Raw genomic sequence first — 13,941 nt, 5'->3', positions numbered from 1 at the left:
CTTCGCTTGCCCACTTTCGACCAATTAGACTTCGCTGAATCAGGTTCATCCTCACATACATCTGGTCATCTAACTAATCCGTTGTAGTTTCAATTGCATCTCAACACAATGAACAAAGTCCTTGAGCACAGAAATGCAGTGGATTTAATCATTGGTATAAGAGCATATCATGCCTGCTGTAACTTCACTGTTTTGGGAAGGTCTATGCGCCCCTGGGTTTTCGCTGCGAACGTTAAAGCGAAACCTTGTTCTCGCGCCGAGCGCAATAATAGGGCGCAGCTTGTTGCGGGGTTGGGATAGCTATCAAATAATAGATATCTAACGCCGCGCCGACCCCACCTCCCACTTCTGTTTGTACATAAAGGAAATTCTCTCCTCTCACTCGTTGACCTACGAGAGAGAAGCCTTGAAGATATTTGTGTATTCCGATCTTCAAAATGTCATCCCTTCGAGCAGCAGCGCGATTGCGCCCAATTGTCTCCCGCGTTTCACCCTCTCTCAGAACTCAACGACCATATTCAGCTGCTGCAGCAGTCAAGACCAGCTCACAACCTTCGGGAGAGCAACCCTTCTTTCCCAATGAACCATCCGGACCTACAGTTAAGACGGCCATTCCAGGTCCAAAAAGTAAGGCAGCAATTACGGAGTTGGACAAGGTGTTTGATACCAGGAGTTTGAACATGCTGGCCGACTACCAAACGAGTTTGGGAAATTATATTGCAGACCCAGATGGTAACGTTTTATTGGACGTGTATGTCGCTGCAACTCCCAGAGGATGATCGAAGCTAACTGAGTAGCTACGCACAAATTGCTTCCATCCCCGTAGGATATAGCAACCCCGCCCTCCGCGAAGCTGCCACCAGCGAACAGATGATCTCCGCCCTCATCAACCGTCCAGCGCTTGGAAACTTCCCCCAACACGACTGGGCCGATATTCTTAAGACCGGAATCTTGACAGTGGCGCCTAAAGGTCTCGACCAAGTCTTCACTGCCATGGCCGGATCCGACGCAAATGAAACAGCATACAAAGCGGCATTTATGTGGCGACGACAGCAGGAGCGAGGAGGAGCACACGTCGAGTTTTCAGAGGAGGATATTGCATCCAGCATGTTGAACCAGGCACCAGGTGCTCCTCAACTATCTATCCTTTCCTTCAAGACCGCCTTCCATGGCCGACTCTTCGGCTCCCTTTCAACCACCCGCTCTAAGCCCATTCACAAGCTCGATATTCCCGCATTCGACTGGCCACAAGCTATCTTCCCTCTCCTTAAATATCCTCTCGAGGACCACGTCGAGGAGAACGCAAAAGCCGAGGCCGAAGCCCTTGCAGACGTTGAGCGTCTCATCACAACCCACCATCTTCCACCTTGCGCAGTGGTAGTCGAGCCAATCCAATCCGAAGGAGGAGACAACCACGCCTCGCCCGCCTTCTTCCAGGGTCTACGTGCCCTGACCAAGAAGCACAACGTCCTCTTGATCGTCGATGAAGTACAGACCGGAGTCGGTGCTACTGGAAAGTTCTGGGCTCATGACCACTGGAACCTGGATACGCCTCCCGACATGGTGACATTCTCAAAGAAAGCCCAGACAGCAGGATACTACTTCGGCAACCCTGAGCTCCGCCCCAACAAGCCATACCGCCAGTTCAATACCTGGATGGGCGACCCAGCTCGGGCCCTCCTCTTCCGTGCTATCATCAAGGAGATTGAGCGTCTGGACCTGGTCAACCATACTGCAAAGGTTGGAGACTATTTGTATGCTGGTATCGAGAGCCTGGCCAAGCAGTATCCTGGCGAGTTCCAGAATTTGAGAGGCAAGGGACAAGGGACATTCATTGCGTTTGACAGCCCGAGACGTGATGAGTTCTTGAAGAAGGCAAAGAGCGTTGGAGTTAATATTGGTGGAAGTGGAGAGCGTGCTGTCAGGTTGAGACCTATGTTGGTCTTCCAGCAGCACCACGCTGATATCCTCTTGGATGCTTTGGAGAAGATTGTCAAGTCGTAGGATGTTTGAGGAGCATGTGCATTCGAAGTTCAGCTGGCGTATTGGGAGGGGCAATCTGTAAAAGCAGAATACTGTTTTGGATTCGCATTGGTGTTTCGTCTTGATTTTTGGCATGGTATGCACAAGATCACTGGTTTTTGGGTCCTCACCCTAACATGGAAATTGAAATGGGCCTAGAGCAGAGAATTTAACTGCCCAGTATCATTATTTCGTGCTTGCTCAACTGGCCTGCTTGCTGCTTCGTATTGTGACATTGGTATTCTCGCTTACGCCCCTTTCCCATCACCTCGAAAAGTAAGTCTCCCATCTATTTTACAGGAACAGCATCCTCGTCCTCGTCAATCTTTTTCTTTGACTTCTTGAATTGCTCCTTCCCATCCGAAATATACGCCACCACTTTTTGGCCCGCAAAACTCCTGCCATCCATAACGCCGATACACGCCTTCGCAGCCTCTGCATTCGCATATCGTACACTCGCAATCCCCTCTTCCTCCAGGTCGAAAAGCACCACATTGGTGACCTCCCCAAGCTTGCTGCATTCCTCTCTGATGTCCTCCTTGATATCCAGTATCGCAGCTGGATCCTCAGCCAACTCTTCCAGAGTGAACATGTGTTTCAAGATAACAACCTTATCCCACCTCGAACTGGTCTCCACGATACTCGATGGCTCGTCGTCACTCCAATCTGCTAACCTGGCATCCAACTTCTGCGTCTTCTTGATGATCTTCTGCTTATCTTTCATACTCGTCTTCTTCTTCTCCGCCGCCTGATCGCCTCCGTCCGTATGCTGTACTTTTTTGTAACTCGACTCCGCAGCCTGAACTCTCATCCTACCGCTCGAGCGATCTCCAAACCGGAATTCCGTGTCGTCTAGCAGTGTGATGGCCATCTGAACCGAAGGAGCTTTGAAGAAGACTACCAAAGCGTCACCCTTGAAATCGCCCTTCTCGTCCGTGTAGAGTTTTATCCTCGGCTTTCCGCTATCAATTTCCTCCGCGATGACGCCGCATTTGCGCGAGAACACCTCGTGTACTTCTTCTACTGTGACATCGTGCGGAAGACCTGTAACGTAGACAGCGGTATTAGGGCGGGGTGGTAGTGGAGCTTTCGCTTTCTTTGGGGCTTTAGTCGCCCGTCCTCCTTCCTGTGTCAAATCAGTCAGTACTGCTTGCTGGAGCTGAGGCTGCTTGGGATGTACATACATCTTCACCGTTAACGTATTCCTTCTTCCTTTTCCTCTTCAGCGCATCCACTGGTTCAGCTTCGTCGACGCCCGCCACAACATAAGCTTTCTGTTGCTCCTCAAGTAGTGCCTCGTCTACGACTGGGATCCAGCGCTTGATCGCGTCGTCGAATTCGAACTCGGTACCGTCGGGCTGGACCAGGACGAACTTGTTGTCGAGCTTCGAGAAGGATATCCGGTCGTCGGAATCGAATTCTTCTGGATTCGTGGGAAACGGGTGTGCTTCTAGTTCTTGGGGCTGTCTTTGCTCCATGATTGATAGTTTGGTGGTGTTGGATGGAGAGGTGAGGTTGTAAGAAGATGGTTGTTTTGTTTAATCCAGGTTGGGCAACGCGGGGCTGAGGAAAGCCTTGATTTGCTGGCTCTGGGGAGCTCTCGGCTGCGCTAGTCCACTTTTGGTTGTTGACGAAATTTCGCAGCGAGAACATCATAGTCAGAGGCCGAGGAAGTAGCTCTTGGAAAGATAGAATCATTAGAAAAAAATCACTTCTACTCAAGTGTCTGTCTGTGAGAGTTTGGCAAGTTTCTGTCGGTCAAGTATTGCTTGACACACATGTCAAGTTGAGGTCCTTTAATATTTAGAGGCTAACAGATACGCCATGTCCCCCTCCAAGGAAGCACGATCTCCAGACTTATGTTGCTCGATGTCTCAAGTGGATTCATAAAAGGTCATCCAAGAATTCAAACAAGGACAAAGATGTAAAGGCCAAACGAGACCAGTGAACAAGCTCTTATTTGCCATTTCCTTGACTTAAGCGGTACTTGGGTATCTCCTTCACTTCTTCCCTAGTTTCTGCATCCCTCGTTTCCTCTTGCCTCCAACTTCTCTTCCCTCTTCAATCTCAAGCATAGCTTCTCGTTTCTTTTCCCCCACAAGCTTCAATGCTTCTCGTATAACTCTGGTCTCGAGATTAACACCTTCTTCCTCCCAAGCTTCCATTTGTCGTCCAACACGAGCCTCGATAGCCTGGACAAGCTGTACATCTCTCTGTCCGACAAACGTGACTGCATCACCCTTCCTTCCCGCTCTTGCCGTTCTTCCGACACGATGGATATAGTCGTCTGGATCACGGGGAATATCGTAGTTTACTACTAAGCCAACCTCGGGGATATCCAGACCTCTAGCCGCAACATCTGTAGCGACGAGGATCCTTGCTGCTGAGGCGCGAAACCGTCCTAGATTGTCTATTCGTTGGCGTTGTGGAAGTTTAGAGTGTAAGGCTGTGACCCGATGTTCGAGAAGACGGAGGAGATGCGTGAGGTAATCTGCCGTGGCAGTACGATTACAGAATATGATAACTGATTTTGGGAGGTTGACGTCTGTGAGAAGGAACATATGAAGGTAGTGTTCTCGGTGTGTGACCGGGATTTGGAGATGCATCTGCCTCAATGAAGCGGGAATAGCCAGTTTCTGCGTGTCGACTTCGCAAACGAAGACCTGTGGTTTACCTGGTGTCCTGGGGAGTTCCTTGAGAGCACGCACTTCTGGTGTAATGGTCGCTGTGAAGAGAAGTGTTTGTCGTTTTGCTGGAGGTGGGAGAACAGAGAGACATTCCTCTACGTCTGGTATCATACTGCCCGTACTCCCACTTGCTAGTAATCGATCCGCTTCATCGAGAACCACCATTCGAACCCGTCTCAAACCGCATATTGTATCTTCTCCAGATGTTCTTATATGGTCAGCCAATCGTCCCGGCGTCGCTATTACAATGTGTGGTCGCTGCGCAAGAGCAGTTGCTTGAGGTCGCATGTCAGACCCGCCCGTAATCAAGACAGCCTTCAATTGTTGGGGCGATGAGATAGCTTTGATTTGCTCGTATATCTGAAGAGCAAGTTCCCTGATGAGGTTAGCAAGTGTACTTAATGCTGCCAAAAACTATCTCACCTCGTTGGAGTCAATATCACGGCAAATATACCAAAAGGATCCTCTGCCCAGGTCTGTAGAATCGGCACAGCAAAAGCCACGGTCTTTCCCGATCCAGTTCTACTTCCTCCTATACAATCCCTTCCCTTCAAGATCTCTGGAATACAGCCCTTCTGAATGCCTGTTGGTCTCTTAATTGCCATCGCTTCCAAAGCCCCCACTAGCCATGGCTTGACATTCAAAGCAGCAAAGCTGGTCTGGTGGTCAACCGGGACTGAAATGCCACTTGCAGCAGTCTTCTGTTCCACGGCTGAGTTCTGGGCTTTCGCTTTGAATCGAGATGGTGCTGCTACGGCTACAATTGGAAGCGCATCGTCTTCGAGAGGAGCAACTTTCCTTCGTTTCCTAGAGGTCTGGCTGTCCAGTGAATCAGATTCGGAACCAGAAGATTCGTTAGGGTCGTTTTCGGGTTGGGATTGAGAGGATTCCGAATCCGATACATCATCTTCCACTTGTATGGCAGGCACATCTGACCTCTGCGCCTTTGGTGGAGCCATGATTGTTTCGTTGGTAGTTATTGCGATGGAATGAAAGTCGAGGATGAACTTTTTTCTCTTATCGGTGACTTGGCGCTACTGTAGCTTATCTTATCGATCTTACCTACTCGAATAAAGCTACCCCGCGAAGCTATGAATGATGGAGAACAACTACACAGTCTCATGGTTAGGTTCTTGAAATGTGATGTTACTTCTTTTTCTTGTAAAAATGTTTCGATGTGTTGTCTCCAACCGTTGCTTATTACAGGGGCAATGAACATCACAATACCCAGGTAACAGGAGTAGGGAGAGTCCGCGAAGCAATACAGCCTAGGACGAGCTCCCGCTTCAAAAGCTTCTTCCTTGACATATCGCGAGGTCCTCAACGAATCATGTTCCACCAGTGTAGAAGTCTCAGCTCCTTGGAATATACCCTGTTCGCAAAGCAGCTCCTTATAGTATTCGCTCAGGCTGTTATTCCCTCTGTAGGAGCTCTTTACTTGATATTTGCTGCGTCTCTGGAACTCCCTGTGCGTGATCTTCGTGGACAGACCGAGACGCTTTGCATGTACCAGTGAAGAGCCGTGTAGGGGCAATTTCTCATACGCGTCGGGTCCTGAAAGTACCCGTCATTCCGTCTCTTGAAAATCTTAGCATCCACGAATGATTTGATGCACTACGTCTTTGGCATTTTCGTGCCTTCTTCAATATCACGTCCGACATATATTCGAGAGCTGCTCTTCATATGCCATCACTTGTCTAGTCCTCGAGCTTTGACAAATCGGTTGATTTGCTCTCTTGTGAGCTTCTCGTTGTATTGTTCTTGAACTTCATAGAACGAAATGATCTCTTGGGTGCAATCAACGATATTTTCAATGTTGATATTGCTCTCAGCAAGCCAATTTGCAAGCTTTTGTACTTTGGACCGTGGTCCTCCGCCTTGCTTTTCATTGCCTACTGAACTAAGTGCCGATTGTGCCGCGCTTGCCATGTTGCTGGCAGAACCACTTGCAGACTGTACTCCAGTTGTGTTAGGGCGGAGTACCAGAGCAAGGAGGATTGAGGTGATCGCAATTATGTGCGGTGCAAAGAGAAGTGGCAAGTCAGTCATGTAGTGATCGTTGATGATTGACCAGGCAAGGGCCGATTCTTCTTGAGTGAGAGAAAAGATGCCTTGTAGTGACGTGAGGCTCCGGTATGGGTGATGGATGATCATCTGAGAGCTCATCTCTGATATGAGAAAGAATTCGCACTCTCCAAGTTTGGAAGTGTCACTACTGAAGAAATCTGCGTAAGTGTTAGTGCTGGATCAATATGTGTGCTGTAAGACATGCCTGGCCAAAGTGACCGGCCCTCGCTGACTACAAGCCTGATATGATGGGGAGATTCCTCCATCTTGCATGCTAGATATACCGCAGTAGCAATTACTAGGTATGGATTTGTCCGTCTGATTTCCACCTTCAAATAAAAACGTCGGATGTATAGCTGCGCTGTGACCATCGCTTGTTGGCGGACATTGAGTCTCTTTCCCAGTCGAGCAATCTCTGTAGCAGATATATGTTAGTTGAGCTCCAGCATGAGATTGAACAGACTTACGCTGGTTGAAGTATATGCTTTGATGCCTGACTTCGGGCAGAGGGTACATCTTCACAAGGTTCTGATCCTCCTCTTCCAACTTCTTCCGCATATCCTCCAGCTGCTGACGAGTAAATTGCCAATGCCGCCGCTGAGTTGATTCCCAGTAATTCGCAGCCATCTTGAGTGGCTTTCCAGCTCGAGAATATGTGTGTGCTGGAGTATTTGTGCCCCAGTAATTGAAGGCTTCTGGTCTCTTCCGATGTGGTGCCTTTGAGAAGTGGTATTTGGAGAAAGCTGGTTGGATTAAGTAGGATGAACTATGCTTTGGTTCAAGCTTGCTGGCTGAATAGAATTAATACTGAAAGAAGTAGTCCGAACTGTTGTTGCCCATGGATTGATGGTTCTGGTCTTGTTGAAAGAAAATGAGATTATGCAAAAGCTCACCGAGGTGTTGATCTGACGTCGGCACATTACAGGCACCGCAAGCTTGAGCCGCTCACTAATTTTGGCGCTTGTAGTGGGGTGAGGCGGGGGTAGGTGCCCCTGAAATGAGGGGTACTTGGCTTCTGGACGCGACGATGATGGACTTCGGGTCTCGTTTCATCGATGGTTCTATCCGGCATCATCAACAACAACAACAACAACAAACAAAAACGCTGTTTCACTTCTAGGGAACGGCCAAACAAGTCAAAATGCCTTTCTCATTTACTCTTCCAACGACATCTTCGTTCTCATTCTCGTCATACTTCGAAAGTAGCTCTCACCCCTCACTTCCACTGGCTGCGAGCACATATCGAGGTGTTCTGCGAGACACTCTGAAGAAGCACAAGCGCCTCAGTCCTTCGGAACAGACACCGCATCTCTCATCCGTACTTCTTACACTGAATAACTATCTTCCCTACTTACTCGCCATCGACAATGGTCTTGCAAGCCAACCTGTCGCAGGAGAGGAAGTAGATGTTGTCCTGAAGTCCACTCCCACCTTGGAATGGAGACCGACATTATCTGAAAATCTGGTGCCGGGGCAAGAGACTGGACGCGTAAAGATTAAATCCCTGGAGTATGAGATCTATTTCGTTCTACAAACTCTGGGATACACCTACACACTACTATCTCGGTCCTCGCTTCATCTGCTCTACTCATCAGCTACCGCCTCACCAAGTGCAGAGCAACGGACTCTAGCCATCACGACGGCGACTAAGAATCTCCTTTCCGCTGCTTCAGTACATGATTACATTCCCAAACGTTCGGATCAGATATCCTCATCACCCCCTTGTGTTGACATCTCCCAATCCACAGCTAGCGCACTCCGCTCTCTGGCTCTAGCCGAAGCCACTCTTCTGGCTGTTCTGAAAGATGATCCGTATCCAGCTATCGTGGCTCAAAACCGGAACCAAAATGACCGGGATTGGATGATTATGGCACCTGAGATTCCCAAGCTCAGAGTGCACCTATTTGCCCGTCTATGTCTAGCGGCGTCAGAACACGCCGCCAATGCATCCTCTCTTCTCCAATCTAGCTCTACTAGAGGCAAAGGCAAGATTGATGGAGACTTGGTGAAGTATGTTGAGGATTTGAGGAGGGCAGGAAGGGGAAAGGCATGTAGATTCTTCGGTATTGATGCGGAGATGGTGGGGAAGACTGGTGATGCTATTGCGTGGTTGACAGCTGGTATGAACGAGCTTGGTATTGCCGTGAAAGAAGATGGCAAGAAAGGACTGAGCTTCGGGAGAATGAAGAAAGGTTGGGAGGAGAAGAGAGAGGATAAGAGGGTTGAGAAGGGCGCTCAATGGGGAGCTGATGCCGGGAGGGCTGAAGAAGGAAGAGTTCTGGAAATGCTTCAGAAGAAATGGAATAAGATGAACGACACAGTGAGTTCTCCGTCAGATCAAAGTAGAAAAGCTAACTGTTCTAGATTAATACTCAAGCGATACCACCACCAGGCCCACTCGTAGCGTCCATGCCCTCAGGACGAGAAATCTATACATTGTCGCCCTGGAACGCACCAACCCTGGACACTTCAGTATTGGAGAACATGCGAGCACCTCCGGATCGAGCAGATGATTATGGAAGCGATGCTAGCTCTGACGATGAGAATCAGCAACAGGATCCTGTTGGTGCCTTCCCCGGGACGAAAGGTGACTATGCTGGCAGCGGAAGCTATTACTGACGGACTCGTTCTCATCATCATACAAACGTGGTCACACAGTACAATGGATTGACTATGCTCAACATTGTGGTACTGAATATGGCCAGACAGCTCCAAGCCTTGTTGGCTTGGAAAGCACGCTGGTGCAAGTATGAAATTGGAATGAGATGCCAGCTGGAGGACCAGCTCTTCCCATTCTGAAGCCACGGCTCCGGGCTTGTTGACTGGCCATGGAAATCAGTAGGATGTTCACTCCCATGGCGATCACGATCCAGGACAAGATGTCAGAAGTCATGAAAATCTGTATGTTCAGCTATTCTAGTCCACAGAAGAAAGAAACTCTGGCACAGTGCTCCTCTAGGCCCAATAGATACTCTTGATGGACAATTTATCTCAGTACAGAAAGGTCACTGAATCAAAGTCTGTACCTCCTCAGCAGTAAATCCAAAGACATGTAGAAGATCCAACAAGCTCTCTCCATTCAGTCGCGCCTCGGCTTCCATCTGAACCACTGGCTTCGCATTCCACGCAACTCCCAATCCAGCCTCCTTCAACATGAGCAGGTCATTTGCACCATCTCCGATAGCTATCACTTGTTGCAATGGCACTTTCTCCTTAGCTGCCACTTCAAGGAGCAGGTCGCGCTTCTTTTCTGCGTTCACGATGGTGCCGACGACTTCGCCGGTTAGAAGGTTGGTGCTTGGATCGGAGGCTATGGTATTGGCGAATGCGTAGTCAATGCCCAAATCGTCTGCTAGCCATTGCGTGAGTGGGATAAATCCGCCTGAGAAAACAGCGGTCTTGACACCCATACGCTTCAATGCTCTGATCAACTCCCGTGCTCCCTTGGTTGGCGTGATCACTGTCCGAAGTTTGATAAAGATATCCGCATCCACGCCTTTGAGCAGCTTGACCCGCTCCTCGAAAGACGAGGAGAAATCGAGCTCGCCATTCATAGCACGAGCTGTAATGGCTGATACCTCTGCTTCGACACCGATAGAGGCCGCGATCAAATCGATGACTTCTTGTTCGATAAGCGTAGAGTCCATGTCAAAGACTACTAAGCGCGGATACCGTCGGAGCACGGTATCGTGCTGTAGTATCACATCAACATTCCACTCTCGCTCGAATCGGTATATGAGCTCATGTTTGCGCAAGTCTTCTAGTGTGAGGTATGCGGGGTCGGGTGTGGGCGAGAGGGTAAGCTCGACGATGGAGGGGTGGTCTGGGTTGTCGAGACAACGGTGGGAGGAGCTGAGGATATCAGAACCCTGGCGGGTAGGGAGGAAGGAGATGAGATGTAGGAAGGAAGTCAAGCATAACGGCGAGATGTAGCTGCCATAGAGATGGTCGAGAGGTTCTGGATCCGGTGGAGGTGGTTCAAATGGGAAGCTTGAAAGGGAGCGCACAGGAGCAAGGTTTGGAGGTATGGCGCGAGACTTTGCGGCGGATGGGGAGGGAGATCGATCCGGTGGGTAGTCGGTAATTGTAGCTCGAGGAGACTTTGTTTTGTAGATTATTGTTGCAATAAGACGATCGGATTGGGTTCCTGGGGCAGGCTGACAATTCGTATGCGACAAAGTGTGGACAAGACCACTGTCTACGATCTTGGGCGGGGTCTTTTCAGATGGGACGCCATTATATGGCTGATATGGCTTGCGGGGTTCGATCCTTGTGTTCTGCACGCCCTCTACGATGCTGTCAATTCCCTGATGGCCATCCTGTTGCGGTGCGCGATACTGCTTGTGTTCTTGGAGGTAAGATCCTGTGCGCATACCACTCCCAAGGCTGGGACGGGCAGGCTTCGTTGTTTGGTCGGTGCCGGCCATGGTTGAGGTTTTCTGACTTTCGTTGTCTGTTTGGTGATGGAGGGGTAATTGTCAGTCTGAGCTGGAAGGTCAACTAGGTTACTGCGCTTACTAGCTTCGGAAGGATCGACAGGGGCTAACGCACTACCACTTCACTGCAACGGAGCGGAGTACAGTGTAGCGTGCATGCCCTAAGGGAGGTCAGTATCTGATTTCCATTCCTGTTCCTCTTCGTCGCCTTTGCCGCACTGGAAGAAGGGACCAAAAAATCAGAACTGGATTTCAAGGAGGGCTTAAACGTCACTACAAGACTTGCTGAGCATGTCAAATTCTCCGTTGTTCTTAACAAACCATGGTAATGATGGTATTTAGGACATTTCAAGAAGGAATACCTTCTGGAAGCCGCAGACATTTTTATGCAGGGAAGGTAGGTACTGTATCTTGCAGAAGCCACAAACCAGTTGGTTTCCCTTGTACAGCACTGAGAGGGCTCTTCAATTGACGAAATACTCGTTGAGGGCCACAGGGATATAAGAACAATTGCTATTATGGAGGTGCCAGGAAGGAGTGTCTCAAGAATCAGCGTCCCCTCCTGACCGAGGCAGTACCTGGCTATCTAAAGTGACATTGGACTTCAGAAGACAGCACAAGAATGCGGTGCGAAATAGTCAGTACAATGAAATCGACGGTCCTTGGGAAACGAAAAAGGTACCTAGATTCCTAGAAATCAGCATTCCAAACTTTCCTACAATTCTACTTACACGTCAGGATGCGTTACTCTGTTTAGCAATCAACACGCACAGAAGGCAAATGAGTGTATGCTAATCATACCAGACGCATGTCTTTTGACAGGCCCGAAATGCTCATCAGCCACTTCAGAAGCAAGAGGTGAAGATAAGTATCCATCTCGATTGGCTCCCTACCCCATAAATCCAGGTCTCGACGTCTCTATGAAATCTGAAGTGTCGTGTGTCCTCAAACATATTGTCAAAAGGGAGGAACATTCCTCACGGGCTGTGAGCAGGTCAGAACAAAGACAAGCAGCCAGATGGAGACTAAAAGACTCGCAGATATTTCATCAAAGAAAGGTCTGCACCCATTCAGCCCAATGCTGGTCGGTATTCTCGAGTATCTACACTCTGCCTATTCCTCTTCTCGATTGATCATCTTTTTCAGCATCCCGACGCATATGAACACCAAATTCGCAGCTATCTAGCATGCTATCAGCTCATAAGGTGAAGGTAGAGGCAATTGTTGCTATCGTCAAGGATTGTTTCGATCGACAGGTGCCATTTCGTATAAATCATGGCTCGACCAGCAGCACACGGCCCATGCATCAATCCCAAATGGTGGACATCACTTCACTGTCCGATGTCATTGAGGTCAACTCCAAGACTAGGACAGCAATCGTTGAGCCTAACGTGCCAATGGATGTACTGATTCGGTCGACTCTGAAAGAGAAGTTGATACCACCAGTCGTTATGGAGTTTCCTGGCATCACTGTTGGCGGCGGGCATGCAGGTTGTGCAGGTGAGAGCAGCTCCTTCAAATGGGGGTACTTTGGCCAAACCATTCAGGCAATTGAAATGGTCTTGGGGGATGGAGAAATTGTCACTGCATCTCATACCGAGCGTTCAGATCTATTCGCTGGTACAGCAGGCAGTCTTGGAACTCTTGGTATCACAACTAGACTGGATATATCCCTGATAGAGGCGAAAGAATTTGTCAAAACAACGTATCATCGAGTCAACAGTGTTCAAGCGGCAATTGATCTCATTAAGCGAGAAATCAACAACACCACTCGCGACTACATCGACGGCATCATATTCTCAAAGTCGCACGGCGTTGTGATTACAGGCCAGTTGACGGATGAAATACCGGAAACTGTATCGCCCAAAACCTTCAGTAAGCCATGGGATCAATGGTATTACCTGCATGTGAAGGAAAAAACACGTCTGGAAACAGCGCCGGAACCACCACTAGTAGACTATATTCCCTTAACCGAATACCTGTTCCGTTACGACAGGGGCGGCTTTTGGATTGGTGCCGAGGCTTTCCACTACTTTTACTTCCCATTCAATCGATTCACTCGCTGGCTTCTGAACGACTTCATGCACACCAGAATGCTCTACCGCGCGCTCCATGGGAGCAACCTCCATCGTAAAAACATAATCCAAGACCTGTCGCTCCCTTACTCAACAGCTGGAAACTTCATAGACTTTGCCACAGAAGAGTTTGATATTTGGCCGCTTTGGCTCTGCCCGCTGCGAGGTCAAAAACCGCCCACATTTCATCCTTCCACACTGTCGACGGATGGGGAGTTTGCTGAGCCGATGTTAAACATCGGCCTTTGGGGAAGGGGTAAAGAGAGTCCAACTCTCGCGAAGAATAAGCTACTAGAGAAAACACTGGTAAGTATGAGTGGCCGAAAGGTCTTGTACGCCGAAGTATTCTGGGGGCATGATGAGTTTTGGAGTTTGTATCCACGCTTGTGGTATGAGCAATTGAGGGGTCGATATCGGGCAACTTGTATGCCTACAGTATTCGACAAGGTACATAGGCAAGAGGCAAAATGCAAGCAAACATCATGGCGTGGTTTCTTCTCACAAATATGGCCCATTCCAGGCATTCTAGGTATAGTGCAGGCTATACGTAGTAAGGACTACCTCCTCCATCGTCAACGGCGATAAAACTAGCGCACCTCTCATCAAGTGTAGCTCTTGTAACGAACCTTCAATGGAGGTGGCTACTTAGGTCTG

At 49.0% G+C, this 13,941-nt stretch overlaps 7 protein-coding genes across 7 annotated transcripts; 3 read left to right on the top strand and 4 right to left on the bottom strand.

Moving 5' to 3' along the window:
- Positions 1–437: 437 nt before the first annotated feature.
- Positions 438–2,004, top strand: UGA1 (4-aminobutyrate transaminase; the record flags this gene model as incomplete). The annotated part of the gene is made up of 2 exons (XM_058503491.1): positions 438–751; positions 798–2,004. 2 exons carry the CDS (start codon positions 438–440, stop codon positions 2,002–2,004), a joined length of 1,521 nt encoding a protein of 506 aa, XP_058360203.1.
- Positions 2,005–2,203: 199 nt separating this feature from the next.
- On the bottom strand, positions 2,204–3,557 carry ONS95_009926 (uncharacterized protein). Its single transcript, XM_058503490.1, has 2 exons — positions 3,207–3,557; positions 2,204–3,148 (listed from the first exon to the last, which is right to left on the bottom strand). The coding sequence occupies exons 1-2, from the start codon at positions 3,498–3,500 to the stop codon at positions 2,312–2,314; spliced, it is 1,131 nt and encodes a 376-aa protein (XP_058360202.1). The 5' UTR covers positions 3,501–3,557; the 3' UTR covers positions 2,204–2,311.
- A 465-nt stretch (positions 3,558–4,022) lies between these two features.
- DBP8 (putative RNA helicase) lies at positions 4,023–5,668 on the bottom strand (the record flags this gene model as incomplete). The annotated part of the gene is made up of 2 exons (XM_058503489.1): positions 4,023–5,085; positions 5,133–5,668. The coding sequence occupies 2 exons, from the start codon at positions 5,666–5,668 to the stop codon at positions 4,023–4,025; spliced, it is 1,599 nt and encodes a 532-aa protein (XP_058360201.1).
- Positions 5,669–6,398: 730 nt separating this feature from the next.
- SSN8 (RNA polymerase II holoenzyme cyclin-like subunit) lies at positions 6,399–7,403 on the bottom strand (the record flags this gene model as incomplete). Its single annotated transcript, XM_058503488.1, has 3 exons — positions 6,399–6,934; positions 6,982–7,191; positions 7,244–7,403. The coding sequence occupies 3 exons, from the start codon at positions 7,401–7,403 to the stop codon at positions 6,399–6,401; spliced, it is 906 nt and encodes a 301-aa protein (XP_058360200.1).
- Positions 7,404–7,917: 514 nt separating this feature from the next.
- ONS95_009923 (uncharacterized protein) lies at positions 7,918–9,395 on the top strand (the record flags this gene model as incomplete). Its single annotated transcript, XM_058503487.1, has 2 exons — positions 7,918–9,096; positions 9,141–9,395. 2 exons carry the CDS (start codon positions 7,918–7,920, stop codon positions 9,393–9,395), a joined length of 1,434 nt encoding a protein of 477 aa, XP_058360199.1.
- Positions 9,396–9,781: 386 nt separating this feature from the next.
- Positions 9,782–11,203, bottom strand: ONS95_009922 (uncharacterized protein; the record flags this gene model as incomplete). The annotated part of the gene is made up of 1 exon (XM_058503486.1): positions 9,782–11,203. The coding sequence occupies one exon, from the start codon at positions 11,201–11,203 to the stop codon at positions 9,782–9,784; it is 1,422 nt and encodes a 473-aa protein (XP_058360198.1).
- Positions 11,204–12,399: 1,196 nt separating this feature from the next.
- On the top strand, positions 12,400–13,872 carry ONS95_009921 (uncharacterized protein; the record flags this gene model as incomplete). Its single annotated transcript, XM_058503485.1, has 1 exon — positions 12,400–13,872. One exon carries the CDS (start codon positions 12,400–12,402, stop codon positions 13,870–13,872), a length of 1,473 nt encoding a protein of 490 aa, XP_058360197.1.
- Positions 13,873–13,941: the final 69 nt, after the last annotated feature.

Source organism: Cadophora gregata, assembly GCF_030347475.1.
Source record: "Cadophora gregata isolate MNR1 chromosome Unknown scaffold_4, whole genome shotgun sequence".
NCBI classification, from domain to species: Eukaryota; Fungi; Ascomycota; class Leotiomycetes; order Helotiales; family Ploettnerulaceae; genus Cadophora; species Cadophora gregata.
This window is presented reverse-complemented; position numbering and strand designations above follow the sequence as displayed.